Source organism: Myiozetetes cayanensis, unplaced genomic scaffold (genome assembly GCF_022539395.1).
Source record: "Myiozetetes cayanensis isolate MyiCay16 unplaced genomic scaffold, myiCay2020 scf3, whole genome shotgun sequence".
Classification (NCBI taxonomy): domain Eukaryota; kingdom Metazoa; phylum Chordata; class Aves; order Passeriformes; family Tyrannidae; genus Myiozetetes; species Myiozetetes cayanensis.
In genome coordinates, this window is record NW_026087521.1 from 55581299 (window position 1) to 55594091 (window position 12793).

At 43.8% G+C, this 12793-nt stretch overlaps 1 protein-coding gene across 1 annotated transcript in view; it reads left to right on the top strand.

Moving 5' to 3' along the window:
• The window catches only part of PAH (phenylalanine hydroxylase), a 37459-nt gene that overhangs the window by 10672 nt on the left and 13994 nt on the right, over positions 1-12793 (top strand). The window contains exons 3-5 of the mRNA XM_050324982.1: positions 3711-3894; positions 10114-10202; positions 12323-12390. Of these exons, the coding sequence (XP_050180939.1) occupies positions 3711-3894; positions 10114-10202; positions 12323-12390 (341 nt within the window). The remainder of the gene's footprint in view (positions 1-3710; positions 3895-10113; positions 10203-12322; positions 12391-12793) is intronic.

The following is a 12793-nucleotide window of genomic DNA, read 5'->3' on the forward strand; positions in this document are numbered from 1 at the left end:
GTCACTGTCCTCTTCTAACTTGCTTAGAATTAAGTTCTAACTTGCTTTTTGAGCTCTGAGAATGTGTCTTGAGACTTCTTTCTATCATCTCAATCCCTGGGCTCATTTGATTCCCACCAGCTCTAAAATAGGAAAGTCAGAAGAGACCAATGTTACTAGTTCAGGTGTGAATCCAGCCTCGAATACATGACATCCCAGATCTTCCCAAACCAGTTAAGTTAGAAATTAGGTTACAGCGACAAAAAATAGCTCAGAAAACTGGAAGAACTTTTATTAGCTGACTTTCTCAAGTAGCCATTTGTTTGCAGAAGCTGGAGCTTTAAATAAGCATCAACTACTGTGAGAAACCTGATGCAATTGCAAGATTTGCCAATATCAAGGATACAAAATAATTTTGAACAATGTGAAATTATGAAGATTAAACACTAGATGGAGTAGTTGGACTAGAATGAAATTGAGATTTGTAAAACAACTCTAGTAACAGAGCCACTGTAAATATTTTTAAATCCATGGCTTAGTAGCAAGGCACAACATATGAGAACACATTTCTCCAGGAGTGCCACTTGAGGAAATTGGACATATGCTGCTGAATTCTTGCTCTGAAAACAGTCACCAGAAGGGTTCTCCCTTCAGCTTCTTCTGTTGTGAGGTCCTGAAGCCTTGGCACGAAGAGGTAACAGGTTGGCTCTGCATATTACTGAGTGGCAGATATCCCTCAATAAACAGCAAAGCAGCTTGACAGTCTGCATGAAGGTGTCCTGCTTATCTCAAGTGTAAGAAAGGAGAGAAAGGAGGTCACTCTCTCCATGAGCTACTTCCTACCTGTCTTCCTTTTCCCCCCCTTTTTCTTTCCCTTAATTTTGTGGGCACTGCTGTCTTTGCAGTTGCTCACTGAGCCAGGTTGGAGAGCTGGTACAGAGGAAAAGTCATCTGGTCAAAAAAAAAAAAAAGGAAGAAGTGATACAGGTATCTTCAGTCTGGAGAAGAGAAGGTGCTGGGGTGAACTTATTCTGGCCTTTCAGTACTTAAAGGTGGCCTATAAGAAAGATGGAGACATACCTTTCAGCAGGGCGTTTTGTGACAGAATATGGAGTAATGGTTTTAAACGAGAAGAGGGTAGATTTGGACTAGGCATTAGGAAGAGACTTTTGACCATGAGGATGGTGAGACACCGGCATGGTTTGCCCAGAGAGGTGGTGGATGCCTCATCCCTGGAAACATTCAAGGTCAGGCTGAATGGGGCTATGAGCAATCTGATGTAGCTGAAGATGTCCCTGCTCATTGCAGAGGGGTTGGACTAGATGGCCTTTAAATGTCCCTGCCAACCCAAACTATTTTATGGTTCTGTGATTCTATGATCTCTCAAACAGCTCTGCTATCTCCGGGGGAGGGATGTTGAGGCAGGGATGAACAATTGTGGGTGGAAGAGGGAAGTAGGAAATAACAGTCACTGAAGATGGGTCCATGTTATCACAGCCTCTGCAAGATGTAGAAAGCCTTGTCAGGGCTTGGGACCCCATTTCACTGTGAATCTACACAGGGACAGAATACAACACCCCTACACATCACCGCAAAGTGAAAGTAAAGCAACACCTCCAGTGTGCCTGCGACGAGCCTTTGGCAGGCGGAGGTTTTGCACCCACTCTCCACCTTCCTGAGTGTCTGTGCAGAGCAGCAGAATGCCCCTGAGCTCCAGGTGCCAGACCACGCTGATGCACTGCTCCCCACAGCGCAGCCACGGCAGAGGGGCCGGCAGCCCCCTGCGCCTGCTCTCTGTCGGAAGCTCCCAGCCCCTCACCAAGCAGAGGGTACAATGTGCAGTCTGTTTGGGAAATGGGGCTTTGGAGGCCTAAAACAAATTGTCCTGGGGGCCAAGGACAGTGGCAGCCATTCTCCCTCCCAGATGGCCCCACGAGGAGGGATCCACCTCCGTCATCTCTCTAGAGCAGCGGTTGGTGAATGCGCTTTTGACCTTTTCAACTTATTGTATTGGTATCTAGCCAAACAATTTAACTTCATCTGTAGCGTGCAATGCTCAGGAAACAGAGGAATCACGTGCATGTTTCCTACCAAGTAATAAACTGCCTTTTGTGGTGGAGTAAATGAGGCCTTTGCCGCTGATGGCCAGATGCCCTCCTGTGCTGTGCAAGAACTGGGAGGAGAAAAGAAAACCTTAAAGGATTTGGAGGCTCACACAGAGGGATGTAGAGATAATGAAGGTTCCCTCTTTCTTCCCTGTAGGTCACAAGTAGATCTTCACAGTGTTACTTCATGGATGAATTCCTGACCTCTCTGCGGCAGGGGGTTGACACTGACACCACCACGGCCATCACTTCACCCCGTGTAGTTTGGGGTCTTCTTTAGTTTGAAAGAAGCAGAACAAAAGCTTCTCCAGGTCTGCTGAGCACCATGTGTCACCTCCTCTGACTCTTCTGGGGTTAATGATTCTATGATTCTCTGATCTTCAGGCCCAGATTTCCTCCAGGGATTTGTATATTCCTCTCAGGGGACAGAAGCCCAGACCTGGCCCTGTCATTCTGTGTCTTCAGCTTCAGTGTGAGACTGACAGGATGGTCAGCTGGCAAAGTCAGTGCCCACTGAAACCTGTTTAAAAGGTTTTCCTCAGAAGAAGAAAAAAAAAAAAGCAATATTTTCATATTCAAATTGCAGTGCTCAGGAAAACATTTGAGTTCAGCTAAACTGAGGTAGATTGTCCCAGACTTTTGCTGGAGTGGCTGGAAAAATATGATTTTTAGCTACTTGTTGCTCACATGTCAGCATGGTGGCATGTCTGAGGTCAGGTTCCCACTGTTTCTAGTCACCAAGACTATAGTTGCCAATGAACTCTTTCTTCAGAGCTAGAAGACACTGCTGATGGTCAGCAAAGATATTTGGTGAGACCAAGTTCCCAAGATAAAGAAAATATTTTCTGTGATTAGATTTTGGAGCAGTACCAGACATACTGAGGAGTCTCAAAACTCGACTGGACACAACCCTGAGCAATCTGCTCTAGCAGAACCTGCCTGAGCAATTTGTTGGACTAGCTGATCTCCAGAAGTCCCATCTAACCTCAGCAACTCTGTGATTCTTTGACTTAAAACACCCATGTTTTTATTTGCACAAACCTGGGCTGCCCTTTTTTTTTGGTGCAGATCCATGTTTCCCACTGGATCTCTGCCCAACAGCTGCTCACAGCCCTGGAAATCTTGCAGGTGGCTTTGCAGGTGACTGTGCAGTGGTTTGTCAGAAGCTTATCTCGCAGGGTGCACAGCTGCTTGCTTTTCCAGTCTTCTTTCAAGATGTTCACAAATGCAGCATTCAGTTTCTCATGAGAAGGGACTCTACAGGTGGACTGACTGCTTTCTGTGTTGATCCTTGGGAAATGTGCTTGTCCACACAGACAGGCTCTCATTATGTACTTGAGGTACTGGAGTCACCATTTACAATACAAAGCTTGTTTACAACTTGTATCCTGCTTCCACCTTTTTCTAAGCTTTATGAGGGGGAATCCCACATACTTTTCATTCTTCCTTTCTGTCCCTCTCTCTGTTGTGAAAATCCTCAGTTCTGTGGCCCCAAGAGGTAAGTGTCTCCTTTTGAGTTATTTGGATTGTATAGTATGGTTTGTTGACTGACACATGTGTTTATCTAGCTTTTATGTCATATTCCTTCTCCCAAGCCCTGTGGCAATAAAATTTCTTTTCTCATAGGAAAAAGGTATAAACTTGACCCATATTGAGTCCCGACCTTCCCGTCTCAACAAAGATGAGTACGAGTTCTTCATTAACTTGGAAGGCAGGAATGTCCCAGCACTGGATAAGATCATCAAATCCTTGAGAAGTGATATTGGAGCAACAGTACATGAGCTTTCACGAACAAAAAAGAAGGACACTGGTAAGGATACACTGATAAGGATAACACTGACAAGGAATATTTGTGTCACGTACTGAAATTACTTATTTTTCCCATAGTAAAGGAGATCCTCTTGGAACCTGTGGCTACATTTCTCTCTCTCTGCCTATTTTGCCTATGCTGTAAACTTTCTCATTTGGAGATTTTCTGGCAATGTAAACTGCCATGCTTCATCTTTTGCCATGCTTCTGATTAGGTCTCCTGGAAAATTAGGGAGACTCTGCCACCCACTTTGGTGTGAGCAGGACTAACTCTGTTACTGTAGGAAATCCCAGGGAGGCCAGTTGCAATTCTACCTTTGGAGGGAAATAAGGAAAGATTCTGTGAGTTGTTCATGCTCCTAATTCACAGAGATTTGCTGGAGTTGAGGCTGCTTGGTAAAGTGGTGGCTGCCCAGCAGCTAGTCCGAGACATACTTAAACGCCTCTTCAGATAACAGATGTGATTTTAATAGGATTTCAGACTTTAAATACTTTAGGTCTGGATCTTCCTCTTCCTTCCTAGAAACAACATGAAAGGACTTTAATACCTTCTTGAGATCAGTGCTGGTAATCCTTTTACCATTTCCTTTGTGTCCTAGCCATGACATTACATTTGAAGATGAAAAAGAGGAAGTCAGATACTCTTTGGAGTCAGTTCTCTCCATTCATGAGACGAAGGGACAAAAGGTTGATTAGGTGATTTATGATCATGTCAAATCAAAGAGGTTCACTTTTGGGACCTTTTTAATTTCGAGAAGAAAGCTACAGGACCTAGCAGGACTTGACTTATATTTTTCTAGTTATTATGAAGAAGTAAATAATAAACCTTATAAATAATGAAGTGTTGTATAAGTATAGACCAGAGTTGGATAGAGATACAGCTCTAAATATCATCCAAGAAAGTCTTGGGTGCGAAATTCTGACCTCACAGAAATCAAAACTCCTGTGGTCAGCTGTAGGATTAGGATTTCACTGCATGTTACTGTGTTGATCAAAGGGGTTTTTGAGTTAGATTATCCTGTCAGTGCTTCAGAAAGGCACTTTATCCCTTTCTGTCTGAGAGGATAACTTGTATTTGTTAGTTTCAGTAACTCAGAAATAATATAAAGTGGGAGCAATCTGTTGCTAATGAGACAGAGGAAGACTGATATTTCTTTTTGCCCTTTCCCTTTTTTTTTTCAGTTTCAACTCCTCTCACAAGTAGTAAGGGTCCAGTCAAACTGAAATCCCCAAAGAACCATATTTTGAAAGGTCAAACAAGCCTTGCTTAGGGGATGAACTGTGGGTGGCAAATTCTGGGCTGAGGCAGCTACAAGGGCAGACTGAGATCGGAACAGCCCAAGCTGTAGGAAGTGTGGTAAGATGCTGTCCTTTATCAGTGATGGCATTAACAAATAACAGGCCTTGTGGTGTCTTTTTGGCCAGCTTGCCTTTCAAACATGTCCTCCTGGCAAATCTGGTCACAGTCCATGGATGTGCTTATGTGAAATCTTATTCCCAAAACACAGAAAGAGAAAAGTATGCACCCAGGGAGCAACATCTCAGAAATATGGTTTATGGGGATATTGCCACACTCCTCTCAGTGGGCAGGTAAAAGCTGAGAATGTTTTCTTCTGCAGGCAGTCTGGGATCCCATGGGACTGGTTCTTTTACTGCTGCCTAAAGATGCTCTCATTCTTTTCCTGCTAAGTATTCATTTTTCTCATGCTCATGATTTGAGAAAGAAAAAACCTATTTTGTTGTTTCCTGTAGGAAGCACACAGTATCATTCTTAGGGCACTGCTTTGTGGACACTCAGAGGAAATTTCTGTATTCTGTCCCTTCTCTATAGTTCAGTGTTACACACACGTATGTGCTTTATTGGGCAAAGGATAAATGAATGGCTTTTTCCTTTTTCTTTCTATTTTTTTTTTTGGTCACTTTAACTGCTTTTAGGTTGTTGTTCTTCTTCTCAACTAAATGTAAAATATAATCAACACATTCAAATAGTCACAAATACCAGATTTGGATCAACAGTGTAATTTTAGCTGAGAGCAGGCCAGCAAAATGCTCTAAATCCAAATGTAGCTTCAGAGCTTTAGATGAGAAGGGTTGGTAGTTCGTGGACCAAAAGCCCTTTGTACAGATGGAAAGATTTGTTGTGCAAACACAGTGCATCTGTTCATGGCTCTTTTTGGAAACAAGCTGGCTATCTGCAGTTCACTTGGAGCCCATGAATAAAAATAATTAAATATTATTCTGTTGCAGCATTAGGGAAATGCAGACAATTTATTGCATTTCTAAGACAAGCTGGGAGCTGAGGTTCTGTAGGGGCCTTGTTTGCTAAACCCTGAGGCTGGCTAAAGCATCTGAGACTGTTTAAAACTGGGATAAACCTGGGCCTTGAACTGCTATAAATTGCATAGACCTGTCTTTGACCCTCCTCACAATGGTCCAAATGGAGGAGTTCTGCAGAAGTCCTCTCTGCCCCTGCTTTGCTGCCTCCCATATAAATGGCTTATTAGCATTCTGCTAAGTATTTGACCCCACGGTAATTTGGTCACCACTTGGGTGTCCAGCATGGTTCCATAAATGCTGCTGTTTCATTTACAGACAAATCAATATTTATTACTGATCAGCCCACGTTTGCTCCTCAGACCTTCACAGAGACCCTGTGTTGCAACAGCTTGCCCTGGCAATTCATTAATGGCTGTGCAGACAGACAGTGAGTCTGGCAAACGGGCTGGAGGAGGATGTTGCAAACAAAATATGGAATAGTAGCAGCCAGGGGGTAATTTGATTTGATCTTTTAAATAGTTTCTGGGAGGGCTGGGGACAGTCTCCTGGCACTCCACAGTTAGGCAGAAGACCCAGTAGCCCTTGTGCACCCTGGTCCCCCATGCAAGGGCTGTATGGACTTGATGCAGTGTCTGTCTGGGGTCTGTGCTCAGAATCTTTCAGATTTCCATAAGAGCTGAGAAGGCTCAGGACTTTCCAGGACCCAGCTTAACATCAGTTATGCTGGTGCAAGTAACAGTAAATATCTTTGGGATTTCCCTTTCATAACCTGCCATTTTCAGCCAGCTCTAAACTCAGAGCTGCTTTCTTTTAGCTACTGCTGGTGTTTGGGTAGACAGGATCAGTAGAGTTCTGCCCTGCAGGAGCTGCATGCCAGGAAGATAAGATGCTGCTCCTGTGTAGGGGAAAAATAAGTCATCCATTTCCACACCTGCAACTGATACCATATCAGCCTGGAGTCAGTTTTTTGTAGTTTATTGTGAGCTCTGCACCAAGTACTTTGGCAATCTTGAGAATAAATTGTATTTAAGGAAGGTAAGTCACTGTTATACATCCATTTTATCCCTTGAAGTTGCAATGATTCAAACCTTGCTCCTGAGACCTTTCTGATTCAGGCCAGCAAAGCCCCACAGCCATCACTGCCAAAATCTAGCTCAGACTTCAGCCCCACCAATTTGTCTACACAGCCTGGACCCTTCAGGTCATGGTGCATCCCTGAGAAGAGTGGTTATTCATTCTGGCACTGACAAGTCCTTTGTTGTGGGAGTGCCAGGCAGTGCCTAATCTAAAAATATTTACCAGTGTATCTCAGCCCAGCTTGATAGTGGGGAGTCTGAAGCACAGTGGAGAGAGTCCCACACCATCACACAAAGCTCAGGGATAGAGCCAGGAGATAAACCCACATAAAAACAGGGGCAGGATGGCTGCCTGTGCTCACCCTAGTGACGCCTCTCTAGGGATCAAACACACCTTTTTCTACTCCCCTATCCGACTAGTTTAACTCAAGGGGTTGGAGGGGCAGGAAAGTTTCTAACAAGAAGGTGACAGAGTATTTCTGGAGCAAATAAGAGAAGTAGCTGTACATCCAACAGCAAAGAATTGCATGAGGGGAATACCTTCCTGGGTCTGCTGCTGCCATCTAGTGACTTGTTCAGGTCTGGTTTTTAGGGTAGAGCAGAAGGGCGCACATCTTGGAGACGGTGGACCAAACGCCACTTCTGCTGAAGAAGGGGAAGCACAGCTGGAGCACCGCTGAGCGCCTTGAAGGGTCTCTGCAGCCCGGGGAGCCCAGGCAGCCTGGGATCTTCCTGGCCAGCAGCCACCAGCTGCCTGCTTTCTGTGGCCTGCCTGAAACAAATCTGAAAGCTCCCAAGTGGGAGTGCTGCGTGGAGCCAGGCTGGCCGTGGGACAGTAGGTCAGGGGCAGTGGGCACTCTGCATGGGGCTGAGCCAAAGTGTGACCAGCTGTTGCTGCTCCAGCACCTCTCTGCAGGTCACTTGTAGAAACCCTCAAGTGCTCACCCCATATAGTTGGGCTCTGCTGTTTTCCAAGTGCTGGCTGAGCAAGCAACACCTATTTGTGCAAGAAAGTCACTAAATTATCTGCAAACCTTTCATTAATAGAGACTGCCCCTGGTCTTGGATCACAGGATCTTTGGGTCATGTTAGATTTGGAGTACATGTTGCTGACTTGTGCTCAGTGTGGGGAGCACGTGGGACGTGATTCCATGGCCTGAGCATGGCATACATCCTCAGATGGAGGTCTTGTGTCCTTTTCACAGAAAAAGTAGAACTGTAAGTGGTGCAGAGGGAAGTCATGGGAGTGCCATGAGATAGCCCATGGTTTCTGTGCCTAAAATACACAGGAAAGCTAGGAAAACAGAGAGTAGATGGAGGATCTGACAGGGAGATATAAATTCCTAGGTGGCCTGGAAAAGATAAATGACAAAAATGATGTTTATATGCAGGATCTAATTAACAACACATGAAATAACCAAGTTTTAAAAAAAAAGGTAGTAATGTTTCATATCACATGTAAAGAAACGATAGACCTAAGTGCTGCAGAGTTTCCTGGAGACAGATGTATATTTGGGCTCAAAGAACAATTACTTGTATTTGTGAGAAGTTCATCACAGGCTATTAAATTTAGGCTAGACAACTGACTCTGACTTGGACAGAAGGAAAGGGGAAAGATGCAGGCAGCCTTGGTCAGAGGGGCAAAAATGTAAGAATGAGGCAACAGAAGGGAGAGCTGAGCAAGCTGAACACAGCAGAGCTGGCAGCTCCCAAGATAAGCTCAGCTGCCAGTGCTACCTGGTAGCGATGCTACTGATGCACTTCCCAAAGCAATAACTGGGCAAGGACCCATGGTTACCACTGAGCTTTCCTGTCTCAATGTTGCAGAGGGATGGGGTGGCCAGGCCCAGTGGTGGCCTGGCTTGATTGATACACAACTGGATCATCTTGGAGGAGAAGGAAGAGGGGACTGCTGCCTGGTACAGCCACTGCAAGTGTGACAGGCCTCTTTCTGTCAAGGGGATATGTGTCAGGAAACTGCCTACGCCACTGGGTTGAATGCACTTCTGGCTCTGGGAAGGAGGTTGGACCTGGGATGACTGCTCTATGTGCCTAAGAGGTGCAAAGAACCTCTCAGTTTTGCAATTGCCATGAAAACACTTAACTTCTCCTTTTCTCAATCTCAACATGTCACATTTGGAAATCCCTGTGATTTTTCTTTGTCCTTCACTTTATATTCTTATTTAAGGGGAGGGTCCCATGGACATTACATGCTGTGTAGTCAGTGTGGTCCCTTTTCACATGCTGGTTGTGCCACAGGCAGCATGTATAGTGTATGAGTTACAAGGCAATAGAAGACAGACCAAGAATGTTAATCAAGTGAATGCATTATTGTATAATGACTGAAGTAATACAGTGCTGGTTGGGAGTATTATAGTGCCATTTATCATTTTATTTCAGAATCCTCGTTCAAGTGAGGTCACCATATAGGCCTCAGAAAGAGATTTTTAGAGAGTCAAATAATTCTGTATCCCTGTTGTGCGGTTTCTTGTTGTCCCTTTGAGAGGGGGAATAATTCTAGCTATTGTGAAAAATTCCTACATTTTGATAAGCTAAGAGACCAGAAGTAGTAAACAGAAAATCATAAACATTACAAGGCAGCTCTGCACCAAGGGTTAGATACTCTTGGTGCTCTGTATTCTTCCAACAGTGCAAAACAGCCACCAACTCAAGACAACTTGCACAGTTGGTTCTTTTTCCTACTACAGGAAAAGGGATTGCTACCCAAAGAATTTAGCCCCTTGCATTTATTTCTTTATTTTCTATGATTCTTTATGTTTATGATGAAAAAATGGAAAGATCAGAAAGTGCCCCCAAACCAAATTACAAAGAAACATACCAGTCTCTATTTCTTTTCTGTTTTGCAGTGCCATGGTTCCCAAGAAGTATCCAGGAGCTGGACAGGTTTGCCAATCAGATCCTAAGCTATGGAGCAGAACTGGATGCTGATCATCCTGTAAGAGCTTTTTCTTTTTTTTTTTAGCTTTTTTTCTAGTTGTTAGTACAGATGTTTCTCTCATTTGCATTTGCTTTGCTTTAGTACAGATCTAGTAGACTAAGTCTCACATGGTACAGGACAAGGGTGGGACCACCTTTTTAGGGTTAGAATCAACCTAATCCCTGGCTATGAAGTAAATTAAACAGCAGGTTGCTTTAACTGAGCACTTACCAGGAGTACCTAAAAGTCATCAGTGGTCATCAGAGCACAGGGCAACCAGAAGGGCACATCTAGTTTTCCCAGGTGACTCTGATGTGGTCACTTCAGATTCATTTTGTGTATCACTAACAAGAAAAATTTCAGAAGCAACATATCACAGCCCAGAGATAGGAAGACTTTTTTCATCCTTGATTACATACACACGATTTAACTTAGTGTCTTGTTATGCAGTTGTTAAATGTGATGTGTCTCACTTGTATAGTGAGACACAATAAAAGAAAAGGTTCTTGGTTCAAAAGGTTTGTGGTTTAAATGGTAGCATCAGAAAGTTTTGTTCATTGACTTAGCTGATAAAAAAAATTTGTTTTGTGGTTATTCAGTTTTTTCAGATACAAGAATATTTTCTGCCTCTATTCCCTCTCCAAGCAAACAACAACTTGTTTTCATTGTCAAAACACACTGAGTTCCATGTAGTGCACCAGAAATTGCAGCTATTAGTTTAATTGAGATAGGGTGATTATAAATAAATTACATGCAGCGCAACAAAAATTGCTGCTATTAGTTTAATTGAGATGGAGTGATTAGTCATTCACTACCTATTGCTTAATTCAAGATGTGTTATGTACCATGTACAATGATTCATGATGTTCAGTGTGGTCATATGAAAGGCAGAATGAAAGGAGATACACTGAGCCAATGGCCCCCTTGTGTGTCATGTGGGAATAGACCAAGATTGTATTTGAAAAAAGAAAAATATACTAAAAGGAATGAAGCATCTCTCCTCCAGTTCCTAGAATTAGTCAGTGAGCACTTGTGCCTTAAAAGAGAAAGCCAGCTGCTGGGGTAAATAGGTGTGACAGTCTACAGAGTGCAGAAGAGAAATTAGAGAAACCTGTATTTTTAGTAGTTAAAGTGATATTAGGATTTGATCACAGTGACCTCTGTGAAGGGTTAATCTTGGCCATTGGCTGCCTCTTTTTAATTCACACTGAGATTTACACTCTACTTCAGCTGTCTCCTGTACTTCTTTGTGTTTCATGGTCTCTCAGTTGAGCTGTGCTGTTCACCACTAAGAGATAAATTTATGAATGACCATGGTGCCCAGTGAGCTGTTTCCATTTGCCTTGTCGAACTGCATCCTAGTGTGGGAGGACTTTTCTATACTCCAAATGCTGAAGGCATCCCTAACCCTGAGGAACTTTTAGTCTAAAAAGCAGGCACACTGTGGTAGGAGGATGGTTATCCTAGATGAAGATTTAGAGGTTTTATTTCTTATCCTTGGGTTTACTGGTAATTAGTTGCAAAGGTCAAGCTCCCAACCACAAGGTCTATTAGACATTCTTTGTAGTTGTTAATTCCCTTCAAATGATTGAATTTGTAGTACAAATAGGGCTTTTTGGCCTGCTAAGTGCCTACTGTTTCTCTAGCAGCTTGAAAATGAGCACTTTTAAGTGTGGTTCATGCTGAAAATCTGCCTAAAAAGTCTGATTGAGTTGATGAATGTGTTTCTAGTGTGTTTTGATTCTGCTCCTCTGAAGCAGCCCAGCTGTGCCAGGAACAGCAACAAACTTCAAGAGAAACCAGAAAGGCACAGTTATCTGAGTGCTGTTAGTTCTTTGTATTGCTCTTGCTGTAAAGTAGTATGTTTCCCTGTTTTGTAGCAAGCAGAAGTGGGAAAATGAAAGGACCTGTGGGGCGAGAGGTGCTGAGACTGTGACTGAAGGGCTGCTCTGGTGGCTCTGCAGATCAGGAAGGAGTGGTGCCCTTTGTGACAGAGCCTGGCAGAACGGAGGCAACTTTCCCCCTACCCTTCCTACCCTTCTCAGACTACACCAGCCATGCCTGAGGGTGCTCAGTGCGAGGAAGGCTGTCCACCATTTGTACTTATGCATGGATTGACTGTCCCTGTTTCTCTTCAGGGGTTCAAAGATCCTGTGTACCGGGCCCGGAGGAAGGAGTTTGCAGATATCGCCTACAACTACAGACAGTGAGTACCCAGTGCATGGGCAGGAAGCAAACCCACATCTCTTGCCCTCTCCTAGGGTGCTCACCCTGCTGGCAATCCCTGTTTTCCCACAAGAATCCTTCTGCTGTTTTCTTTTCTCCACCGTGTGTTTAAATCTTACTGTTCATGCACTTATCCCCAAATCACGGCAAACTGAAAGTAAATCGTTTCATGCACATGTTCAGAAGAGAACATCACCTCCCTTCTTTCCCCTCAACACCCCTCTTCCCTGGCTTTGTTGTCTAATTGAGCAGCAGACTCTGTTGCTACTACAAAGACCTGAGCATTGAATAAAGAAGCTTCTGGTATTCTCCCCATTAAACCAGGGCTGGGAGAGGAGTGCCTATCATTAACATTAAAGCAGAAGCTGCATACACTATTAAAA